Raw genomic sequence first — 25,216 nt, 5'->3', positions numbered from 1 at the left:
CTACCCAATCAACATCTGAAAGGCTTTGAGAAGTAGAGGAGATGTAGTTTTGGGAAACCATAATCCATAACCAAGTGTCCCTTTTAGATACCTAAGTATGCGTTTCACTGCTTGAAGATGAGGTTCTCTGGGATAGTGCATGAATTGGCGCACCAAGTTAACAGCAAAAAACAAATCAGGCCGAGTCCATGTAAGGTATTGGAGGGCTCCAACAATGGATCGATAGTCCTCTGGATTTGATAACAAAGAACTTGTGTGATCAAGCTTGGCTAAACTAAGTGGAGTTGCATATGGCTTTGCCCCATCCATTTTGGTTCGCTTGAGAAGGTTTAGTATGTATTTGGATTGATGAATGAAAGCTCCTGAGGTTGATTTCTGAACTTCCAGACCAAGAAAGTAATGAAGATCTCCTAGATCCTTGACTGGAAATTGAGTGCTCAACTGAGAAATGATGTTGTTGCAAACACTAGAAGAATGTCTAGTCACTATGATATCATCCACATAAACAAGAACCAAAACCAAAGTAGGTTTGTGCAGCACAAAAAGACCATGATCAGAGTGTGAAACTTTAAATCCCATAGAGAAAAGTGCATATTGAAGTTTTTCATACCAAACACGAGGTGCTTGCTTTAAGCCATATAAGGAGTTCTTCAAGTGACAGACATGAGTGGGATTATCTTGATCAATGAACCCGGGTGGCTGAGCCATATATACATTCTCTTTCAAATAACCATGTAGAAATGCATTACTTACATCCAACTGGTGTTGAAACCAGTTTGATTGTACTACAAGAGTGAGAATTATTCTTATAATCACAAGTTTAGCAACCGGGCTAAAAGTATCATTATAATCAATGCCCTCTTGTTGATTGTAACCTTTAACAACTAGCCGAGCCTTGTATCGATCCACATAACCATCTGGTTTCCTCTTAATCCGGAAAACCCATTTACGGCCAACCAAATTATGAGTGGAGGTAGAAGGAACAAGCTGCCTAGTGCCTGTATTTTGTAAAGCATTAAATTCATCCTGCATTGCAACCCTCCACTGAGGATGTTTTGAAGCCTGGAGATATGTAGCAGGAATAACTCACTGTCTAAAATGAGATGGCACATGATGTTTTGTGGTAGTAAATGCTTTAGGTTTGTATATCCCTGACTTAGAGCATGTTTACATCGAGTGAACAGATGCAACATGAGGTACATGATGTGGTTCAAGGTTTAGAAAATGAAGGACTTGTATAGGAGAAAAGTGAGGTGAAGAAGGTTGAGTAGGTGTAGTACAAGATGCAAGAGAAAAAACTGGTTCAGGTTGAGTAAGTGAGGAAGGTATAGGTGTTGGAACAAGGGGATTGGTAGGATTAGGAGAATAAAGATTGGGGAATGTAAAGGAAAAAGGTGAGTAAATTTCTGTGGTATTTGGAGTGGAGGATTTAAGAAGATATGGATCATGAAAGGGAAAAGTTTGTTCATCAAAATAGACATGTCTAGATAGATAAACCCGATTAGTGAAGGGATCTAGACATTTATACCCCTTGTAAGCTAAATTGTAGCCAATGAAAACACACATCTTGCTCTTAGGTTCTAATTTGGAGTTGGTGTATAGTTTCAGCCAGGGAAAGCATTGATATCCAAAGACCCGAAAGGAATTGTAATCTGGAACTGTTTTGAAAAATTGTTCCCAATGAGAAGACTTGTTGACTGGAGGTAGGCGATTGATAAGATACACTGCAATAAGAAAAGCTTCAACCCAGAATTTATGAGGAACTTGTGATGCAATGAAAGAGTTCGAGCAATCTCAACAATATGTATGTGCTTTCTTTCAGCACAACCGTTTTGTTGAGGAGTGTAAGGACAACTTAATTGCTGCTGAATGCCATGTAAAGATAGATGATGCTTGAATTGAGAGCTAATAAACTCACCCCCTGAGTTTGATCTTAAAGTGCCAATCTTGTGTCTAGAAAGATTTTCAACAAAAGCTTGGAATTGCACAAAAATGTGAAATACTTTTTATTTATGTTTGAGAGGATACAGCCTAGTATATTTGGTAAAATCATCTACAAATATGACATAAAATCTATAGCCACTAACAAAGCATACTGGAGCTGGCCCCCAAACATCCGCATGAACTAATTCTAAAGACCGAGAAGTAGTACAGAGATATTCTTTAAATGGTAACTTGGCACATCTGCCTAAAACACAATTTAAGCAGAAAAATTGGTGAACAGTATTAGAAATAGGCAGTGTAGACTTTGATAGCAGTGATCGAAAAGTATTGAACGTTGGATGGCCCAAACGTTGATGCCACGTGAGAGAAGGTCCTTATTGCAGAATGAGCATGAACATTCGTTGCAATAGAAGAAGAAGCATAAAATGGATAGAGACCACAGCTGACAGGAGCTCTAAAAAGCATATTCCCCGTCGTAAGATCCTTGACATTGAAGTCAAAGGGATTAAGTGTTAATGAACACCAATTATCACGCAAAAACATATTGGCAGAAAGAAGATCATGCTTCAATTGTGGAACATGTAACACATTCTTTAATTGAAAATTTGCAGAAGGTGTTTTAAGTAAAGTAGAACCAAAATGGCGAATTGGCAAACCTTGGCCATCTCCAATATAGACTTTATCTAGACCAGTATAGGGCTGCAGATTCTGAAGATTTTGAATATTGTTGGTCATATGAGAGCTTACTTCGGAATCAAGTAGCCATGGTGGAGGAGAAGAAGTGGTAGAAGATGTATACTTTGCAAGTTTAGCTGGCGGAACACGTCCTTCAAAATTTGGATTCATGAGGTTGGAACAATCAATAGCAAGATGTCCAATGTCCTCACAAATTTGACATGGAGTGAATGCAAAGTTGAAAGATCTGAAGCCACGATTTCCACCTCGATGTCCACCATGATTGGTTAAGGTATTATTGAACCGATTGTAACAATTACGGTTGTTGTAGCTCCTTTGCGAGTTGTTCCTTTGAAAATTACCTCGATCATTGCTATTGTAAAAATTCTGAGATGCATTAGACTGAGCATTGTACGCTTGAGGCCGTCGAGGTGTAGGAAGCAAAAGAAGAGCATTTGAAGTTGCTGGAATAGAGGTAAATGCCTGATATGGTTCAAAGGAACCTTGAGTTTGCTTTCGGCAAGCAAGAGCCATTTCTTTACTGAGAAAAAATTCATGTAGATCATCAATAGTAGTATCAGCAAGACAAAATTGAATTGAATCCACGAAAGAATCATATTCATCAGGCAAGCCATTAAGAATAAGGTGAATGAGATCTGAATCATCAACTGGTGCACCGGCAGCAGCGAGAGCATCGAAAATTTCTTTAATGCATTGCAATTATTTAGAGATTGTGGAAGTTCCTTTTGACATCGATTGCAAAATTCGATCTCAACTAATGAATGTGAGAACGAGAGACTCCACCAAATCGCTTCTCAAGATTTTGCCAAAGTTCACGCGCTGATTGAACACCAACAGTAAAGGGAATCAAATCCTCAGAGAGAGTGGAATTGATCCAAATAATGATGTTTTGATTCTTTTCATACCAAATCTCAAAGGTTGGATTCGAAATCGAGGACAAATTTCCAGAAACATCAGCAAGAAATTGAGGCGGTGGCGATTCAGATCCATCAACAATGCCAGTGAACTTGTAGCAGCGGAAGATCGGCTCGAACAGAGAACGCCAAACAAGGTAATTATGACGCTTGAGTTTTGTTTGAATCATGCTCTCAATGTTTTGGACCGTGATGAAGTTGATTGAAGCTTGAAAAGATGAGTTAGGGTTTGTGTTCATCGGAGAAGAAGCAGCATGTGCGGCAGCTGAAGAGGAAGAATTAGAAGAATTTGTTGCCATTGATGAACAAGATTGAAGGTTTGCAGACGAAAGCTATGGTGTTTGGTAGGTAGGAAAATAAGCAAGAAAATAGCTAAAGAGGATCGAAATCGATTGACTTAGGCAAGAGATACCATACTAATAAATAATTTCATTTCATTCATTGAGTTATAATTAGTTACATTGGGGTATTTATATAAACTAGATTTACACAGTTAAAGAAAATAGTTACAGTGGTAACTATTCTAACAACTAACCAACTTTTACTAAAGCTAACTTTTACTTTTACTAGATTCTTTTACAACAGTAACTTGCTCTTCAAAATCGACAATGTGACTTAAATAATCTTTGTGACACAAATTAAAGTAATGTGTTGAATTCAAGGACACTAAGTGAAATTTTTCAACAAAATGCCTTGTCAAAAGGGAAAAAAAATATTGTTATTAGCATTTCACAATAATTATCATGCACTCTTTCTTAATTGAAAGTCAATAAACAAAAGAAGAGTATGTGGTGACTATCTGGAATGTTAATAATAATCCTGAAAAAAAAACATATAGGATATTAGGCGACTAAAAGTACGTCAGGAGCAATGAAAACACTACACTATACATATGAATAATGATCCATGCAGGGTCATTCAATTTATTAGCAAAAGCAACCATGTGGATACAGGCCCATATCAATCAATCACATTACACAAGCACGGTTTCTACACATATTACATTTCTTTTTAACTAATTAATTAGCACTTTTTGGTGCACACACAAGCACGGGTCAAGACGCTACAATGGCCTCTAGTGAATTGCTCCTTTCTACATGTGTGTTTACAGTTGTTAGACGAAAAGCACAACCCTTTGAACAGGGTGCTTGGAACCTCACAGATCTTCCCCTCAACTGCCTTGCTTGACTCAGTCCTTGCCGCAACACCCATTGGCCCCATCTCTAAAGATCAAAATTTTTGTTGTTGAATAAGATGCTTTATTCGAAACATCATAAAAAATTAATTATTAAATAAAAGAGGTATAATTACCGGTAGCGGCCAAAAGCAAGACAAGAACGAAGGCGGTTGAAACAAGACGCATTGAACGCTCCATTTGAATCTGTGTATATGTAAGTGTGAGCTTGATCTGTGTGTTTCTATGTGTGTGCTTGTGTATAATAAGAGAGATCTCAGGCGCTGATGCAAAAAACAATAACCATGCAAGGCTTATTATATAGTGATCTAGTGCAGATTAAAGAGGAACGGTCTCCGTAAAGCAAGGTAGCTCCATACCCAAAATACAAAGTTGAAATTTCCAACTTACGCGACACCATAAACCAAATCCCTATTTTTGTTGACTAAGTTCTCTGTCATACATTTTTCTATGCCCATTAGAGTTTCTTTTTCAAGCACATTTTTACTTTTGCTTTTACAAGAATATTTGGGTTTTAAGCACTTTGACTTATTATTCACATTTGTATATGTAAATGATGCGGCATATACCATATAGTTCTTATAACAATATAATTATCTTTTTACACAAGTTTTAGTCTGTCTGTACCAAACTAATCTAAATTATATAGATGTGGATTTGCATATTTTAATATAATTGTAAATGGAAGATAATACGATGGACGGGGCATCGGTTATATATATACATATACATATATATATATATATATATATATATATATATATTATAAGCTCCTGTAAATTCATACTAATACATAATGGACGAAGTCTGAGATCTATATGAATCGGTACATCCTAAAAAATAAAGTCACTAATTAAAAAGTTTAAGAATTTACTAACAACGCACATACATTAATCCATTATATATAGGGGCGTTTTGATATAGGCGTCTCGTTTTTTAATTTTTTAGACTAAACATACACTCCTTTTGAAAAATTGATCAAACATTTTCCTAAAATTTTGGTTATTAATTTCAATTTTTCACATAAATTCAATTTTTCTAGAATTTTAGTTTTTCATGACTTCTCCTGGGTATTTCATTTTCTTTTTTCTTTCTTTTCCTATTATCCCTATATTTATGCATTTATTATCCATCTCTATGCATTTTTTTATTGTTTGCTCTAATTTTTACTTTTTTTTTTTAATATAGTAGAATATTTATAATAAAAATTTGTCAAATTTGATTATTTAGAAGACCCAACACATAATAAAGATTTGTTTGATTATATAGCTACGTCTAGTTACCTATAATATTGACACATTTAGTTTTATAGTGGATTTAATTTTTTTGTATTTCTCAGTACATTTGGAATGTAAATGTACCAAAATGGTTATCTGATAGAGACATTTGGTTTTGTGGTACATTTGGGATTTTTTGTTCATTTGGTCTTTTGGTACAATAGGAATCTAAACGTACCAAAAGGGTTACCTGACAATGGGCATATTTGGTTTTATGATACATTTAAAATTTTGGTACATTCGGTTTCTCTGTATATTTGAAATCTAAACATACCAAAAGTTACATAACAATGGGTACATTTAGTTTTATGGTACATTTGAATTTTTGGTACATTTGGTTTCTTGGTACATTTGAAATCTAAACGTACCAAAAGTCGATACTTTTGTTCTCAAATTTACCATAAGTTTTAAGTATATTTTTATATATCTATATAGGAAAAAAAAATATATGTATTGAAGACTTTTTATTGAGACAATTTTAATAGAAAGAGTTTTTTTTAAATGAGGAATTAGTTAATTAATTTTTTTATTTTATTTTATTAAAAAATTTCATTTAATGCATAGAAGGGGATTGACGAAATTAAATTCCTATATTATAGGCAATTAGTTGCTAAACTACCTTATGTCACGTCCCGGCCCGAGGGGGATCACTTCCCGGGCCCGCTCCACCACCGTAGCACGATATTGTCCGCTTTGGGCTTACCATTCCCTCACGGTTTTGTTTTTGGGAACTCACGAGCAACTTCCTAGTGGGTCACCCATCATAGGATTGCTCTAGCCCATTTCTCGCTTAACTTCGGAGTTCCTACGGAACCCGAAGCCAATGAGCTCCCAAAAGGCCTCGTGCTAGGTAGGGATCAGAATATACATTTAAGGATCACTCTCCTGGGCGATGTGGGATGTTACAATCCACCCTCCTTAGGGGCCCGACGTGTTACAATCCACCCCCCTTAGGGGCCCGACGTCCTCGTCGACACACTTTCGGCCAGGGATTGGCTCTGATACCAATTGTCACATCTCGGCCCGGGACGGATCACTTCCTAGGCCCGCTCCACCACCGTAGAACGATATTGTCCGCTTTGGGCTTACCATTCCCTAACGGTTTTGTTTTTGGGAACTAACAAGCAACTTCTCAGTGGGTCACCCATCATGGGATTGCTCTAGCCCCCTTCTTGCTTAACTTCGGAGTTCCTACGGAACCCGAAGTCAATGAGCTCCCAAAATGCCTCGTGCTAGGTAGGGATCAGAATATACATTTAAGGATCACTCCCCTGGGCGATGTGGGATGTTACACCTTATGCCTCTATATAAATGCATTTAAATTAATGACAGGGAAATTAAATAAATAGAAAACTATTGAGGTGGCAATTCATCGAAGCACCTTGATCAAATCTTTTTTTTTGGTATAAACCTTAATCAAATCTTTAAAAGGGATGAATGTTTAATCCAACAACTATAGAAAAGATGTAGGGCATTCTAATTTTAATATCATACAACATATTACAATATCTCACGACGCATTTTCAAGTTTTGAAAGCGTTGCATAACAATTTCATTACCAATACCATCAAATATCTCTTCCTATAAAAATAACCATGTTATCATTCATCCATTAATTTTCTTACGATTTCTCAATTGATCATTTAGAAATTTTATAGCTAAAAATGCTTTTATCACGTGAAATTATTATATGCAATATGTACAATTTTTTCACAAAAAATGAGTTAGGGCATCTATCCGTTGGGCCCAACGTGGCTCCGTCCTTGGTCATACCACACATACTATGTCGAAAATTGAGAGAAAAATATGAAAGTGTTTTAAGAAACAAAATGTGGAAGAGTCTTTTACAATGTTATCAAGAAAATATTAATCTTTAAGGACTACTTCTTCTAAAATAAATAAAAATAAAAATAAACAATTAAGTCTTTGCTTAAAAGTTGGTTAAGCAATTTCGAACCTTGCCCTAATTTTTTTCTTGTGCATCAACCTCACCTTATGTTACGTTTATTACTACTGGTTTAAAAGGCTAAAGAACTTAATACAACAGAAGGTGTGGATAAAAAAGTACATCTGAAATCGACAATGTGACTTAAATAATCTTTGTGACACAAATTAAAGTAATGTGTTGAATCCAAGGACACTAAGTGAAATTTTTCAACAAAATGCCTTGTCAAAAGGGAAAAAACAAATATTGTTATTAGCATTTCATGATAATTATCATGCACTCTTTCTTAATTGAAAGTCAATAAACAAAAGAAGTGTATGTGGTGACTATCTAGAATGTTAATAATAATCCTGAAAAAAAAACATATAGGATAATAGGCGACTAAAAGTATGTCAGGAGCGATGAAAACACTACACTATACATATGAATAATGATCCATGCAGGGTCATTCAATTTATTAGCAAAAGCAACCATGTGGATACAGGGCCATATCAATCAATCACATTACACAAGCACGATTTCTACACATATTACATTTCTTTTTAACTAATTAATTAGCACTTTTTGGTGCACACACAAGCACGAGTCAAGACACTACAATGGCCTCTGGTGAATTGCTCCTTTCTACAGGTGTGTTTACAGTTGTTAGACGAAAAGCACAACCCTTTGAACAGGGTGCTTGGAACCTCACAGATCTTCCCCTCAACTGCCTTGCTTGACTCAGTCCTTGCCTCAACACCCATTGGCCCCATCTCTAAAGATCAAATTTTTGTTGTTGAATAAGATGCTTTATTCGAAACATCATAAAAAATTAATTATTAAATAAAAGAGTTATAATTACCAATAGCAGCCAAAAGCAAGACAAGAACGAAGGCGGTTGAAACAAGACGCATTGAACGCTCCATTTGAATCTGTGTATATGTAAGTGTGAGCTTGATCTGTGTGTTTCTATGTGTGTGCTTGTGTATAATAAGAGAGATCTCAGGTGCTGATGCAAAGAACAATAACCATGCAAGACTTATTATATAGTGATCTAGTGCAGATTAAAGTGGAACGATCTCCGTAAAGCGAGGTAGCTTCATACCCAAAATACAAAGTTGAAATTTCCAACTTACGCGACACCGTAAACCAAATCCCTATTTTTGTTGACTAAGTTCTCTGTCATACATTTTTCTATGCCCATTAGAGTTTCTTTTTCAAGCACATTTTACTTTTGCTTTTAAAAGAATATTTGGGTTTTAAGCACTTTGACTTATTATTCACATTTGTATATGTAAATGATGCGGCATATACCATATAGTTCTTATAACAATATAATTATTTTTTTACACAAGTTTTAGTCTGTCTGTACCAAACTAATCTAAATTATATAGATGTGGATTTGCATATTTTAATATAATTGTAAATGGAAGATAATACGATGGACGGGGCATCGGTTATATATATACATACATATATATATATATATTATATAAGTTCCTGTAAATTCATACTAATACATAATGGACGAAGTCTGAGATCAATATGAATCGATACATCCTAAAAAATAAAGTTACTAATTAAAAAGTTTAAGAATTTACTAACAACGCACATACATTAATCCATTATATATAGGGGCGTTTTGATATAGGCGCCTCGTTTTTTAATTTTTTAGACTAAACATACACTCCTTTTGAAAAATTGATCAAACATTTTCCTAAAATTTTGGTTATTAATTTCAGTTTTTCACATAAGTTCAATTTTTCTAGAATTTTAGTTTTTCATGACTTCTCCTGGGTATTTTGTTTTCTTTTTTCTTTCTTTTCCTATTATCCCTATATTTATGCATTTATTATCCATCTCTATGCATTTTTTTATTGTTTGTTATAATTTTTACTTTTTTTTTTGTGAATATAGTAGAATATTTATAATAAAAAATTGTCAAATTTTATTATTTAGAAGACCCAACACATAATAAAGATTTGTTTGATTATATAGCTACGTCTAGTTACCTATAATATGGACACATTTAGTTTTATAGTGGATTTGATTTTTTGTATTTCTCAGTACATTTGGAATGTAAATGTACCAAAATGGTTATCTGATAGAGACATTTGGTTTTGTGGTACATTTGGGATTTTTTGTTCATTTGGTCTTTTGGTACAATAGGAATCTAAACGTACCAAAAGGGTTACCTGACAATGGGCACATTTGGTTTTATGATACATTTGAAATTTTGGTACATTTGGTTTCTCTGTATATTTGAAATCTAAACATATCAACAGTTACATAACAATGGGTACATTTGGTTTTATGGTACATTTGAATTTTTGGTACATTTGGTTTCTCGGTACATTTGAAATCTAAACGTACTAAAAGTCGATACTTTTGTTCTCAAATTTACCATAAGTTTTAAGTATATTTTTTATATATCTATATAGGAAAAAAAAAATGTATTGAAGACTTTTTATTGAGACAATTTGAATAGAAAGAGTTTTTTTTTTTAAACGAGGAATTAGTTAATTAATTTTTTTAATTTTATTTTATTAAAAAATGTCATTTAATGCATAGAAGGGGATTGACAAAATTAAATTCCTATATTATAGGCAATTAGTTGCTAAACTACTTTATGCCTCTATATAAATGTATTTAAATTAATGACATGGAAATTAAATAAATAGAAAATTATTGAGGTGGCAATTCATTGAAGCACCTTAATCAAATCTTTTTTTTTTGGTAAAAACCTTAATCAAATCTTTAAAAGAGATGAATGTTTAATCTAACAACTATAGAAAAGATGTAGGGCATTCTAATTTTAATATCATACAACATATTACAATATCTCAAGACGCATTTTCAAGTTTTGAAAGTGTTGCATAACAATTTCATTACCAATATCATCAAATATCTCTTCCTATAAAAATAACCATGTTATCATTCATCCATTAATTTTCTTACGATTTCTCAACTGATCATGTGACATCCCACATCGCCCAGGGGAGTGATCCTTATATGTATATTCTCATCTCTACCTAGCACGAGGCCTTTTGAGAGCTCACTGGCTTCGGGTTCCGTAGGAACTCCGAAGTTAAGCGAGAAGGAGGCTAGAGCAATCCCATGATGGGTGACCCACTGGGAAGTTGCTCGTGAGTTCCCAAAAACAAAACCGTGAGGGAATGGTAAGCCCAAAACGGACAATATCATGCTACGGTGGTGGAGCGGGCCCGGGAAGTGATCCGTCCCGGGCCGGGATGTGACAGATCATTTAGAAATTTTATACCCAAAAATGCTTTTATCATGTGAAATTATTATATGCAATATGTACAATTTTTTCACAAAAAATGAGTTAGGGCATCTGCCCCTTGGGTCCAATGTGGCTCCGTCCTTGGTAATACCACACATGCTATGCAGAAAAGTGAGAGAAAAATATGAAAGTGTTTTAAGAAACAAAATGTGGAAGAGTCTTTTACAATGTTATCAAGAAAATAGACAATATCGTGCTACGGTGGTGGAGCGGGCCCGGGAAGTGATCCGTCCTGGGCCGGGATGTGACAGATCATTTAGAAATTTTATACCCAAAAATGCTTTTATCATGTGAAATTATTATATGCAATATGTACAATTTTTTCACAAAAAATGAGTTAGGGCATCTGCCCCTTGGGTCCAATGTGGCTCCGTCCTTGGTAATACCACACATGCTATGCAGAAAAGTGAGAGAAAAATATGAAAGTGTTTTAAGAAACAAAATGTGGAAGAGTCTTTTACAATGTTATCAAGAAAATATTAATCTTTAAGGACTACTTCTTCTAAAATAAATTAAAATAAAAATAAACAATTAAGCCTTTGCTTAAAAGTTGGTTAAGCAATTTCGAACCTTTTCCTAATTTTTTTCTTGTGCATCAACCTCACCTTATGTTACGTTTATTACTACTGGTTTAAAAGGCTAAAGAATTTAATACAACAGAAGGTGTGGATAAAAAAGTACATCTGAAATCAACAATGTGACTTAAATAATCTTTGTAACACAAATTAAAGTAATGTGTTGAATCCAAGTACACTAAGTGAAATTTTTCAACAAAATGCCTTGTCAAAAGGGAAAAAAAATTATTGTTATTAGCATTTCACGATAATTATCGTGCACTTTTTCTTAATTGAAAGTCAATAAACAAAAGAAGAGTATGTGGTGACTATCTAGAATGTTAATAATAATCCTAAAGAAAAACATATAAGATAATAGGCGACTAAAAGTACGTCAAGAGCGCTGAAAACACTACACTATACATATGAATAATGATCCATGCAGGGCCATTCAATTTATTAGCAAAAGCAACCATGTGGATACAGGGTCATATCAATCCATCACATTACACAAGCACAGTTTCTACATAGATTACATTTCTTTTTAACTAATTAATTAGCACTTTTTGGTGCACACGCAAGCACGGGTCAAGACACTACAATGGCCTCTGGTGAATTGCTCCTTTCTACAGGTGTGTTTACAGTTGTTAGACGAAAAGCACAACCCTTTGAACAGGGTGCTCGGAACCTCACAAATCTTCCCCTCAACTGCCTTGCTTGACTCAGTCCTTGCCTCAACACCCATTGGCCCCATCTCTAAAGATCAAATTTTTGTTGTTGAATAAGATGCTTTATTCGAAACATCATAAAAAATTAATTATTAAATAAAAGAGGTATAATTACCGGTAGCGGCCAAAAGCAAGACAAGAACGAAAGCGGCTGAAACAAGACGCATTGAACGCTCCATTTGTATCTGTGTATATGTAAGTGTGTGCTTGATCTGTGTGTTTCTATGTGTGTGCTTGTGTTTAATAAGAGAGATCTCAGGCGCTGATGCAAATAATAATAACCATGCAAGACTTATTATATAGTGATCTAGTGCAGATTAAAGAGGAACGGTCTCCGTAAAGCCAGGTAGCTCCATACCCAAAATACAAAGTTGAAATTTCCAACTTACGCGACACCATAAACCAAATCCCTATTTTTGTTGACTAAGTTCTCTGTCATACATTTTTCTATGCACATTAGAGTTTCTTTTTTAAAAGAATATTTGGGTTTTAAGCACTTTGACTTATTATTCACATTTGTATATGTAAATGATGCGGCATATACCATATAGTTCTTATAACAATATAATTGTTTTTGTACACAAGTTTTAGTCTGTCTGTACCTAACTAATCTAAATTTCATAGATGTGGATTCGCGTATTTGAATACCAGCTTTGTAAATAGAAGATAATACGATGGAGGGGGCATCGGTTGTTTTTTCTTCGGCGAATGCAACAAATTCATAGCAATCTTTGCACCAGTAAGCATCTACACATATTCGCACTTTCTCGCAATTGTGGAAAACAGTTATGCACTTGCACCATGGAGCATATTTGATCCCTACCGATTCTTTTCCTCCTAACAACTATCTATTTAACCCATTACTGTTATCGTTTGTCAAAAAAAAAAAAGAAAAAAGCATCGAACATATTGCTCAAGAACGATAAAATCAGAAGATTCATAATTCATTGTATCAACCTTCAGTAGTTTAGATGAATCCTTGAACATTCTTTATACAATGCTCTACGAATTCATGAGGAAGATGACACGAGAAACCTACTCATAGTTCTCCAGGATCTACAGAGAGATCGGGTAGAATATTACGTCCATGTTCAGGTGAGATAGTTGATGAATTCCGCAGCGGTCGCAATGGCACCTCCTGTAATTGCATCCACCAGAACTTTATCCTTGTTCTCTTTGCTGGCTGCAGATACTAGAGCCCCGGTCAATGCACCCCCGAGCATGGCATTCTTCTGCAGGATATCAAAAGAAAAAGGGTGAGCAGATGCAGAAGTTCCAATGGAAGTCCGAAAATTAAATAAAAACGAACTTGAAATGGCATGCTTGAATGTAATTTTAGAAGCTACCAGCACATACTGAAAACGAACAATTACACAAATCATGGCAACGGGAGGATCTAGGGAACATAGAGGTTAAGAGTTTTAAACTAGCAAGTAGACAATCTGAAACAGTTTCCTGAATCTAGAAGCTTCATGTGCAAACTAGGACGAATGAGCATGAAAATTACGGCCAACAGTACTGAACAACTAGCTATCTTGAATTCGAACAGACATATACCCAGTCTCTGCATCCACGGACCCTCTCGATACCATACTCTGCTCCCACGTACACTCCAGCTACAGTTCCTGTCAATGCAATAGAAGAAAGAAAGGGGAAACTTAATATGAGTCCAATTTTATGAGCCATTATTAGTTATAGTCCAATTTTATTTAATTTTTAGGTTAGGTCCAGTGATTCATTGTCTACATAAGCTTATATGTATTCTCTTGCCAAATTTACCCTTAAATTGACCAATTAAGTAATTACTGTTTTTTTTTAAGTTTGTGATTAATGTTAATCGTATCCTTAATTATAGGATTAGGGATTTAAATCTCCTTTTTTTTCTTCTCCTTCCCCAAATCGTTCATTTCTCTTTTCTTGTTTCTCCCTCACAATATCTTTTTCTTCCTCTGTTATTTTTCCCAGTAGTCTTCTACCATAATATTATTCTTTTGCTCCTCCTTTCATAAGGATGATCAATATACATTTGATTGGTTTTTTCAAAAAAAAAAAAAAAAAAAAAAAATTTGTATTAGTCAATCTTGTGTTTTGGGTTCTTCTTCTCATATATATATATATATATATATTTTTTTTATTTTTTTTAACTTTGAAGTTCTATCGAATTAGCATTTTCTCTAGTGTTTCCTCCCTCAATATCATTTTTCTTCACGATTTTTTTTGGTTTTTATCTACCTATATCACTTGTCCTTTTTTTATTTTTTTATTTTTTTATCTTTTTATATTATACTGTGCCTGTATCATGAATAATTGTATTTATCTACCTATATATTACATATTTTGTTGATAATCTATATAAGATTAATTGTGTTTATCTACCTATATATCACAAATTAACTATGTTATCTACCTATACAATAAGTTTTTGTTCATAGTCTATCTGTATCATAGATTATTTTGTATTATCTATCTATACAATAGGTTTTTGTTCATAGGCTACCTCTATCATAGATTCTACCTACATCACAAATTTTTTATCTACCTCTAGCAATGTTTCTTTTAATTTTTGATAAACTTATAAGATTTGTAATAATGTCTTTTTAATTAAAAAACGGGTAGATAAAGGTATTTGAAGATTCAAATTTTAAAAATTCAAATTTAAAGAATTAAAAAAAAGAAATCCAGGGGCAAAACAGGTGTAATAGAAAATGAAATAAAATTGGACCCAATTCAAAAACAGCTGAATTTTTTGGACCTGAATCAAAGTGCCCCTAGAAGAAATTGTTGATGCAGTTCTCAATTCGCAAAAGTGAGGAAGCTGAAGCAATTTTCCCGGAGGATGAGCATAATCTCATCCATACATACATCTAACACACAACGAAATACGACTAAACTTACCCCAATAGGCACCTTCTTTACACATCTTCTTCAACTGCAAAAAGCAGCACTCTCAATTAGCAGGATTCGGAAATTGTGTTACATCCCAATTTTCTCCTATGAATAAACAACCGATCACCTATTCAACAAGTTACCACAGTATAAATAAGACCTCTAAAAAGCTATAGATCCCACTAAACAAAATCAGTTGAGCAACAACTGAAGATGCTGAATTAACCGAACGCAGAGCTACTAGTATGTTTCTTCGGTAACAAGGGGACCAAAGGCCGAGCACAAATCAAACAGAACAAAGTAAACCAGCAAGATCATTGAGCACAACACTAACAATCGAAGTGGGATATCAAAATCGGTACTTTCAAGCTCAATGTCGAGGTTAAGAGTAGCTAATAATCTTGGATCATTCAAGAATCGCAAAATCGAAAAACCGAATTAATTAAACAAGGGATTGGTCTGGTTACTCACAGTGTGCTCAAAGTCTTTAGTCGAAATGGCCCCTGCAAAAACCACCTCAAATTATTAGTAAATATAAAATAAAACAAATTAAAGAAAAGCCCAAAAATCTCATTCAGAAACCACAATAAATACAACCATCATCATCAGATCGCAGCACAATATGATCGGCATATGAAATTTAAAACTTTCCCACCATCATTTTCTCAGTGTTTCTCGGGAACCAAACAGTAGGACTGCAATGATAAACAACAATACCTTTCTTGGCCGCAGAGAAAGCATCCTCTGCAACAGCTCTGGTAGCAGCAACCTGAAACCAAACCAACAAAATGGACACCGTTTGATTCAAAACCTTGCCATTGCAACCATCAACACCCAGAAGTAAAATACTCAACTGAGAAAAACAACAAAAAAATTTTAAAAAAATGTTGAAGATAATTTTAAAAAAAGAAGAAAATAAGTAGAAAAATCGTACGGTTCCGATCTTCAAGAAGCCATCGACGGTGTGGTTGAGCAAGGGGTTTCCCAAGTCGATGACCACGTCGACTTGCGGCCCTGTAAGCGCCCCTGAGAAACTGCTTCTCGGCATCTTCTTCTTCTTCTTCTTCTTCTTCTTTCTCTGTCTCCTCACTCTCTCTCTCTCTCTCTCTCTCCCTCCTCTGTGTTTGTAGTGTGACTAACACTACGGTGACAAAATTGGTGGGGGCGTTTTGTGATACGATATTTATCAGTGATGAGACATTTACGAGAATGCCATCGGAAGGTGCCAGGCAATGCAGCATCAATTGCATCAGGCGGTGCCGGTGGATCAAGTGCAATGGTGCGTCGTGTGCATGTGAACCGTGAACGTGTCAATGCTAAAATTGGTATTTGCTTTGATTGCAAGTGACAATTTTCATTTCTTTTTAATAATATTTGCTTTGATTATGCCGTGAACACGATTCGATACACTAAGTGTCATAATACAAGCAATTAAAAAAAAAATTCTAAGTATTCAACCATTCATATTATAACATTTAGTGTATCAGTCTGTGTTACTGGCACACTTTTTTAAATTATAATTGTTTTTTCATTCCCCATAAAGAAGAATTAAATGAATGAATAAAAATTGTAGTTGTTACTTAATGTAATGTAATGTGTGAGGGTGTGAGCTTAACTTAGGGAGAAGGTTACGGTTTGGACTTTGTAATTGCTTAGATCATCACTTGCTCATTGCAATGTTTGATTTAGAATGCAGAGAGGACTAAAATCGACCCACCTAGTTGATCTCATTCTCATTTCCCTTTCTTGAGAATTTTTACTCTTCTGAAAGTATTGAAAGGGTTTATATCATCTTTACAAGTTGTTCAAGTTCGCATGTGTTTAATGACGCAAACTTAGTGGCAAATGAACTTATTAAGGATGGAGTTCCTGTTGTAAATTTTATTTTCACAAAAAAGAACGTAATATAAATAGTCTAACAGAAGGAAAGACACTACAAGATTGAGAAAGATGAAAGTTTAGGGTTTATGCAGTTCTGCGTAACTCACAGACATCAATGTTTTGGTCTTTATAGCATAAACTCTTTTGTGCATGCATTAGTAGAAAACATGCAGCATCATCATTGTTCTACAATCTTCTTGAGGGGAAAAGAACAGAAAACTTGAAAAAATTACTCAAAAACTGAGTAAATAGGGATTGTTCTCCGACTCAGTACTCACTACTGAAAGAAAAGGCATAAATATGACCTTTCTTCACAATTTCATTCCCATTCCCAGGCCTAAAAGCTGGTGCTGGAAACACCGGCCATGCATTTGATCCATCAACCTCAAGCCAAAATTGTTCCCTCTCTTCCACAAAAACCCACACCTCCTTCCCTCCAACAGGACCATCCTCGCCCCTGCGCCTTTATCTGCGGCCTCTCGATGATTTGGTTTGGTATAAAACCGATTAATCTGCATCTACATATCGAATTTGGATTATTAGCCAGTACTGTCCACAGCCATAGCTTCACACCTAACAGATCTGACCAAGTCAGTATCATCAACCGTCCGTTATGCTATGGTGAACCCTTGTGCCTCCTTGGGCACAAATGACTTGAGAAACACCCAAGAGTTGGTGCTGGGGTTGTAGATTTCAGCTGAGTACTCGAGGGCTTTGCTGCCAACAACCACGAAGAACCTGCCTTTGTGAGTGAATCCTGATGCAAAGGCTGGGTGGATTTTGCATGTTTTGCAGTGCTTGCCACTTCCATGTCTTCAGGTTCAGACGTTCAGCCGAGTTTAAGTAAGATGAAGGATCAATATCTGCATATGATCATCGAGTTAGTTCTACAAGAAATGCGATCATTGTGCCAATGTGCACATTTTCAGCTGAGTGCTCGAGTGGCTATATTTCTAAATCTAGAAAAGCGGCCTAAAATTCTTTTACATATTTGTGTTTTTTCACTGATCATGGCTAAAATTGAAAATTGCTTGTTCTAGCACACATCAAAAACCCTAATTGGGTAATTGATATTTCGAGTTTTGATTTGATTTTGATATATTTCCATGACCAGGCCACACACAAAACACCAAACATATTGAATCATACACATTAAACCATTTCATAAAATTAGGAAATGATGCATCGTATTATAGCAGTGCTTACTAGAAGGGTTACCCTTATAGCCTCCGGCAACATAGAACCACGTACCATCAAGAAGGGCACAGGCAGTGCCGAATGGATTCCGGTCCTCACAGTTCATTTTAGGGACATCATCAAGTGAATTGTCACTGCATGAATAGGTACACAGACTGGCATAAGGCTGATTAGGACACTCCACAAGCTTGGCACACAAGAATTGTTCCGGAAAGACTCCGATCACTTGGATTCTGTACCCTGATTCGGATAGAACCCGATGGACTACCACGCAATGGAATTGGGTTGGAGTGCATTGGTAGGCAAACCATTCCCATGATGGAAATGAATATGTTGTCTCCGCTTGTTTGTTGTTGTTTCTATGATCAATGAGGGGACTTTTTCAGATTTCAACAATGCAAATTTCATCGAAAAGGCCAGAATCAGAAAATGGGAAGATGGAATTGTGCAAAGGAATGAGGGTTTGATCATTTGGTTTGGCATTTGAAACTGAAGGTGTTCTGCTGAGGTACCACATCGTTGAATTGGTTAAAGCGGGGTTTTTCTTACTCAGGTAGACGATGGACCCCACACAGAGATTATAGGATTGGATAATGTTTGTTTGGACTTCTTTAACAAACTGTCGATCAGTAAACATCGTATCAAAAGTTACTAATACAATTAAACGAGACTCTATTTATAAGTAAAAGGTGTTAAGTTTAACTTTAACAATTATTACTAATAAAATTAGGGAAATGTTATTGGCATTCCAAAAATTTCATTCTACACTCCTCACAAATGTTTGTTTCTTTCTAATTATAGAAAGTTTGGAATGTATAATGAAAATTTTGAAGTGTCAATAACAATTCCCTACAATTAAACGGCAACATATAGCACTATCAGGTTGGGTTATGTGCAACCGGTTCTACACTTTGTGTAAAATGTGTAGTAACAAGAGAATGACTTATATGGAATGTGTTCACCACTACCATTGCGTTTCATTTCAATAAAATAATAACATATGTAAAGTTTTCATCACATGATCTTGTTTAGACTAAAAACGCTTAGTGACAACAAACTCTCTCTATGTAAGTTGATCACCAACAAAAAAAGAAAAACGTTAGAAAAACAGAACTATATAACTGGTTCGACTATATTTTAAGTGAAAAAATAGGGAATCAAATGGGCCTAATCAAAGGGGATTTTTTTGTTTTTTCCAAGCCGGACCGGCCCCATTTTCTGGTTCAATGCCCACCTTTGTTTTCATAAATAGTTAATTACATAGAATAAATTCAAAATCCACATGATCCACAACAAAAATTGTAAGGCATTTTTTGTTCAAAACAAATTGTAAGGCATTTGTAGATGACGCTTTATCTTGTAGCTGGAAACAATTATGCTTATATATTTTTGTGCAGATTTAACTTCCACGGGTTACTTTCTTTTTTAACAAACTAACTAGTTAATCCACTAAAACTATCATTTTACTCAAAATTGTAAAGCATTCAATTTTTGAACGAATAGCACATGCTTTTTTACTTCATATACAAAATTTCGACTATCAGGAATTGAATGTGAAGTAAAAAAAGGGTGTGGAGAACTCAAAATCCAACGGCTACTATCAAGAAGACAAAGTAGCTAAACGGTGCCGTTGACACGGATCTGATCATCGTCTAGTCTTGGGGTTTACCTAACTATAAAGGCAGAGATCTGCTGCGCGAGCCCTGTTCGATAAACCCTAACCTAACTTCTTGATTTTCCATAGAGAGAGCAATTAAGCTGAAATCGTAAAAGCTCGATACAACCCAGTATGGACAAGAGCATGATAGGAGATCTGGATTCGCTTCCAGAGGAAGATAAGATGAGAATGGCCACCATGATCGACCAGCTCCAGATCCGCGACAGGTCATTCTCTCTCTCTCTCTCTCTCTATTTATCTATCTAGTTCATTGCCTTAATTTGCACTTAAAGTTCTTAAATTTTCGTCATCTATCTCTTGAGCTCTTAACTTTTGTGAATTTCAGCTTGATACTATGTAGGAACTCGAAATTTGAATTTTTTCTAAAAGTCTGAATTTTTTTTTCTAATTTATGAGACAAGAGATTGTGGGTATATGATAGAATTTTGGGTAGTACATGTTTGATGTCTTAGATTTCGTTGGCCAATTTGTTTTTGCGTTTCTTATATATTGGGTAGTTTGTCCTGCTTCAATTTGTGCTATGTAATGCAATACCTCGTGTTTTCGTTTGCAGTTAGATTCCTACTGATCACTTTGTCTTCGATGAAGTGGGTATTTAGACGGAAAAATAATGTTTCCGGACCCCTTGAAGATTGGGATAGTTTGGATAATTCACAAAATTCAATGTATGTTGAAGTAAGAAATGAATGCCAACATCTACATTTTGTTGAAGTTGATAGGTGTTTCGCTGCAGGACTTTAAAGTTCCATGGACTTTAAATTTATTAAGAATGAACTACAAAAATTAGATAGAGAGACTTGAAAACAACTAGATGCAATACATTTGAAGGAACTTTGAAATGAGAGGTGTCGTTTGATATTCCTTTGTTTATTCTTTTTGTAGTGCATTTGTAGTGTTTTAGTAGTAGCTTTGTAGTGCTTGTGTAGTTTATTGGTGGTGTTCTTGTACTGCATTTTTAACAATTCAATATTAAAATATTGTAAAGAAGTTAACTTATAGTTTAACAATTCAATCTTATGAGTTGTCCAATCCTTTCGAGTCCTTGGAACCGAGCATGGCCTTGGTATCTTTGTGAAGAGCATGGAATATCAAGGTATTTGATTGACTAAGATTTGTCACTTCACAATTCCTTTTTGTATGATGCAGGTCACTTGGTTTAATTTTGTGAATACTCTTTTTGTGAAGCCATTTGGAAGTTCTCCTAAAACCAGTTCAACATATGTGTGTTGCTTCTGGACGTTTTGGGAACTACATTAGTTATGCGTTAATGCAAATGTTGTTTATTACTGAGTGTATGAGTTTTACCCAATTAACAAAAAGAAAATTTGATGAGTCACTATTTGATCACCTGATGAATCTTGTTAGTTGTCCAATCCATTCGAGTCCTAGGCACCAAACACGGCCTTAGTATCTTTATGAAGAGCATGGAACATCAAGGAATTTGATTGACTTAGATTTGTTGCTTCACAATTCCTATTTGTAAGATGTGCATCACATGTTTTAATTTTGTGAAAACTCTTTGTGAAGCCATATAGAGGTTCTCCTTAAAAACAGTGCAACATCGGTGTTGCTTCTGGACGTTTTGGGAACTACATTAGTTGTGTTAATGCAAATGGTGTTTATTCCTGAGTGTAATTAGATGAGATACTGGTTAATCGCCTGGACCTTGTTGCTTACAACCGTAAGCAATTATCTTGCACCTTCTGTCGTAAGCTTGTACAGCTTATGCTTCCTCTGTTTTTTCATCCAGGCATTTCTACTTCAAATTTTGTGATTCCTTCAGACTTTGAACAGCTTGTTCTGTTTCGTTATGCTTACTTGTTTTTTCTGTTTTCATAAGCTACTCGGAACATGTACAGAACATCATAATTAAGGTATTGTTTCGTGGTACTTGGCTACTAAGTTGGACTTATTTGTATGAAAAATATCTGTTACGTATTTTGAGATAGTATTTTGGCCTAGTATCTGTATAGGATATGTTGTGAAGGTCCTTGAATTGAGCTTTTCTGATGCCATTGCCACCGTAAAGGACGGAAACGACCTGCTAACAATATGAGTTTGCTTGCAGTTTGAGAATGTACAACTCACTTGTTGAGAGATGCTTCAATGATTGTGTAGACACCTTTAAGCACAAATCGCTGCAGAAGCAAGAGGAAACCTGTGTGAGGCGATGTGCTGAGAAGTTCCTAAAGCATTCCATGCGTGTTGGCATGAGGTTTGCAGAGCTCAACCAGGGAGCTGCAACACAAGATTAGTCATCAAATCAGCAAGATCACGCCCGGTCATGCCCGTCTTACCCTGTTGTTTTCTTGCTTTCTTAGAGAATGTCCCCCCGTTCTTACATAAACAGGACAAATGGTAGTTGTACCCATTTTTCATGATTTCACTTTTCTTATCCAAGCTAAAACAGCAAAATTGTATTGTGTAGATGCAAGGGATCCGTAAGTTGCTGTCTGATTAGAGTTTTTACTGTTCCTCAATGTGATCAATAAATTAATTGTTTTAATGAATGGGCCATACCTTTACTTAATTTTGTGCCTTTCAATTCAAGTAAAAATGTATAAATCGGAGCGGAAATTCCCGGAGAAATGTTAATCTCGACGCTCTTCAATTAAGGTGATGAATGGCAGAAGAGCGTTGCGTGCTTGGATTTTACAGCTCCACATGAAATGATGCAAAATATCAAAGCAACGTAACAAAACTAATTTTTCGAGAGATGCTATACGAGTTTGAGATGACAATTTTGGAGCGCTAAAAACAAATCCCAACGCTAGAATACTGTACAAAGCACAAGATTGTCGGAAACATAGAACAAACACATCGAAACCATCACAATTGACGGTATGAAATGTAAATTCTTAACAGAAAAAGACACAAGATTAAATACACATTACCAGAAATTCAAACTTCTGAATCAGCGGCCTAGTAGTTTCATCTCACAAAGCAAAAGATCCAAACGCAACGGAAGCTTGTCCAAGCAAATTAACAGAAGCAATACAAAGGTTGCAAAAGCATATTGTTGCAAACTACATAAGATAGTCAGTGACTTGCTGGTGTACACTCCATTCGTAGGAAGATTTACTCATCATCCCTGTGACGGCGTTTCAAGCTCTTCTTCTCAGATCGCTTCCTGCCCCTACCTACCCGTGAATCATCGTCAGAATCAGATGGTGTTGCTGCCTTCCTGCTCCTCCGATGGTGTCTACGAGAATCATCAGACGAATCAGATTCAGAATCATCTGAATGCCGATGACTTCTCCTCCTCCTCTTCTCCTTCCTACTTTTCCTATGCCGCTGCCGACGCTCGCCATCCTCATCTGAGGACTCATCCCTCTTCCTCCGCTTCTCCTTCCTTTTTCTCTTCCTACCTTCATCTGACTCATCTGAATCATCATCATATTTCCTCTTGCTGCTCCTCCTCTTTTTCGACCTTCCTCTCTTCTTCCTCTTCCCAGAATCTGAATCTGACTCATCATCGTCTGTGTCATCATTCTTCTTTTTCGACTTCTTTTTACTAACCTTTATCCCATTTTTTTGAGCAATGATCTTCTCGATCTCTGAATCATAATCCGAATCCTCGCTCTCACTGTCTTCATCCTCATCCTCACTCTCCTCACTCTCATCCACATTTTTCCCACTCGTCCTACCGATCTTCCCCTTCAACCTAGCCAACTCTGATGCAACATCACCCTGAATCCCTTCCGGCTCTCTCTCTTTATCTTCCTTAACACTCAGAAAGTTCCTGCACTGAAACTTGAGGTGTCCAACACGGCCGCACCTGCTGCACGACCCACGAGTCTCATCGGCGCTGGACCCAGTTATACGGGCAAGCGCAAGGAGGCCCTGGAAACTCGCATATGCATTCTCACCATCCGGATCAGCGTTCGACACATCGGGCTGCGCAGAGCTCTTGGTGTCATCTTTATTGGGTGCATAGGGGTCATACCCAATTGCACTCTGCCATATACCGTGGGTTTGAAGGGCGGCACTACTGTGTACCCGATTGTTCGCGGGCATGCGAACCCTTCCCGCTGTGGCAGGCATCTTGAAATTCGAAGATCAAACCCTAGAGAGACAAACTCAATCAGAATTCTCAAAAACTACTACACCCACAAAAGGAAAAAAAACAAAAATTACTAGAATCTAATCTAATTTGCGATCAATACGAAACCCTAGTGCTAGTAAACCCAAAAGGGGTTCGATAACTCAACAATTTCAAATTCAAATTCTGGCGTTTTTACAACTCCTAATAAAATGTCTAATTACAATCAGCGAGCAGAAATTAATGCAATAGAATCGACCTGCGATTACAAAAAATGACACAGCAATTTCGAGCTTTTTCGAAACAGAGAATCGAAAATTGTCCGAGCGATGGGATTTAAATTCTAGGGTTTGTTCTACGTTGCAATTGACAGAAATCAAAGGAGAGCGAAAATTGAGATGGAAAGATTGAATCTTTACTTTTGAATCGGAGAGGCGAGGCGAAACGAAACGAAACTTGTCGAAGAGCAAACGGATATCGTGATCGGGAAGGTTGAAGCGCCCGAATATATCAAATATATATCCTTTTTATTTCCATTTTATTGGCCGACATCAATTTGCCAGTCGTCTTTTGTTTGTAACTTTGTATGTTATGAGACGTTGCGTTTTGTGGCAATGTATAATATGATACAGAATTGGGCCTGTTGTTTTGATTGGATTTGGAGCTCCATTTTCAAGTGGTGCTGTCACAAGGCTTTTGTAACTTACATTGGGTAGAGAATTAACTTCAGAAATCGAGGTCCCGCGTTTGATTCCCATTCTTAATCTCACATGTATAGAATTATAGTAAATCTTACCACATAGTATTACGGTTAATTGATATTTTTTTTCATTTGTAAGTGTTAACATAGACAGAGGAAGAACAAATGAAGGAATAGGAATTCAAGAACCAGAGAGAGAGAGGAAGGTTTAGAGAGAGAAGCTGCAAAGATTTGTTGTATTTATCTTTCTTAAACAGTAAGTCATTACAATGATCTATTTATATAAAAGACTACCT

At 35.9% G+C, this 25,216-nt stretch overlaps 6 protein-coding genes across 8 annotated transcripts in view; 1 reads left to right on the top strand and 5 right to left on the bottom strand.

Annotated features, from left to right (window-relative positions):
• The window catches only part of LOC103937762 (outer envelope pore protein 16, chloroplastic-like), a 33,882-nt gene extending 17,358 nt beyond the window's left edge, over positions 1-16,524 (bottom strand). Inside the window, exons 1-7 of one of the 3 annotated variants that reach the window (XM_048564705.1) lie at positions 16,357-16,524; positions 16,140-16,191; positions 15,894-15,925; positions 15,432-15,465; positions 14,094-14,161; positions 13,614-13,768; positions 13,458-13,569 (exon numbers count right to left, since the gene is read on the bottom strand). In XM_048564705.1, the coding sequence (XP_048420662.1) occupies positions 13,628-13,768; positions 14,094-14,161; positions 15,432-15,465; positions 15,894-15,925; positions 16,140-16,191; positions 16,357-16,470 (441 nt within the window). In that variant the 5' untranslated portion in view covers positions 16,471-16,524 and the 3' untranslated portion in view covers positions 13,458-13,569; positions 13,614-13,627. Of the gene's footprint in view, positions 1-13,457; positions 13,769-14,093; positions 14,162-15,431; positions 15,466-15,893; positions 15,926-16,139; positions 16,192-16,356 lie in introns of those variants that run through there. The other 2 variants (XM_018645100.2, XM_048564706.1) reach the window with 2 other exon arrangements.
• LOC108866453 (defensin NsD7-like) lies at positions 4,450-5,013 on the bottom strand. Its single transcript, XM_018645098.2, has 2 exons — positions 4,866-5,013; positions 4,450-4,777 (listed from the first exon to the last, which is right to left on the bottom strand). Exons 1-2 carry the CDS (start codon positions 4,927-4,929, stop codon positions 4,578-4,580), a joined length of 264 nt encoding a protein of 87 aa, XP_018500614.1. The 5' UTR covers positions 4,930-5,013; the 3' UTR covers positions 4,450-4,577.
• On the bottom strand, positions 8,388-8,960 carry LOC108867074 (defensin NsD7-like). The gene is made up of 2 exons (XM_018646880.2): positions 8,813-8,960; positions 8,388-8,725 (listed from the first exon to the last, which is right to left on the bottom strand). Exons 1-2 carry the CDS (start codon positions 8,874-8,876, stop codon positions 8,526-8,528), a joined length of 264 nt encoding a protein of 87 aa, XP_018502396.1. The 5' UTR covers positions 8,877-8,960; the 3' UTR covers positions 8,388-8,525.
• Positions 12,219-12,822, bottom strand: LOC103937751 (defensin NsD7-like). Its single transcript, XM_009347701.3, has 2 exons — positions 12,652-12,822; positions 12,219-12,564 (listed from the first exon to the last, which is right to left on the bottom strand). The coding sequence occupies exons 1-2, from the start codon at positions 12,713-12,715 to the stop codon at positions 12,365-12,367; spliced, it is 264 nt and encodes an 87-aa protein (XP_009345976.2). The 5' UTR covers positions 12,716-12,822; the 3' UTR covers positions 12,219-12,364.
• Positions 16,525-20,108: 3,584 nt separating the features above from the next.
• On the top strand, positions 20,109-22,632 carry LOC103944917 (mitochondrial import inner membrane translocase subunit Tim9). The gene is made up of 2 exons (XM_009355392.3): positions 20,109-20,384; positions 22,247-22,632. Exons 1-2 carry the CDS (start codon positions 20,290-20,292, stop codon positions 22,431-22,433), a joined length of 282 nt encoding a protein of 93 aa, XP_009353667.1. The 5' UTR covers positions 20,109-20,289; the 3' UTR covers positions 22,434-22,632.
• Positions 22,633-23,013: 381 nt separating this feature from the next.
• LOC103937760 (CAX-interacting protein 4-like) lies at positions 23,014-24,789 on the bottom strand. Its single transcript, XM_009347712.3, has 2 exons — positions 24,640-24,789; positions 23,014-24,244 (listed from the first exon to the last, which is right to left on the bottom strand). The coding sequence occupies exon 2, from the start codon at positions 24,220-24,222 to the stop codon at positions 23,257-23,259; it is 966 nt and encodes a 321-aa protein (XP_009345987.1). The 5' UTR covers positions 24,223-24,244; positions 24,640-24,789; the 3' UTR covers positions 23,014-23,256.
• Positions 24,790-25,216: the final 427 nt, after the last annotated feature.

The sequence above is a fragment of a genome, unplaced genomic scaffold (genome assembly GCF_019419815.1).
Source record: "Pyrus x bretschneideri cultivar Hongxiangsu unplaced genomic scaffold, Pyrus_bretschneideri_v1 Contig39, whole genome shotgun sequence".
NCBI classification, from domain to species: Eukaryota; Viridiplantae; Streptophyta; class Magnoliopsida; order Rosales; family Rosaceae; genus Pyrus; species Pyrus x bretschneideri.
This window is presented reverse-complemented; position numbering and strand designations above follow the sequence as displayed.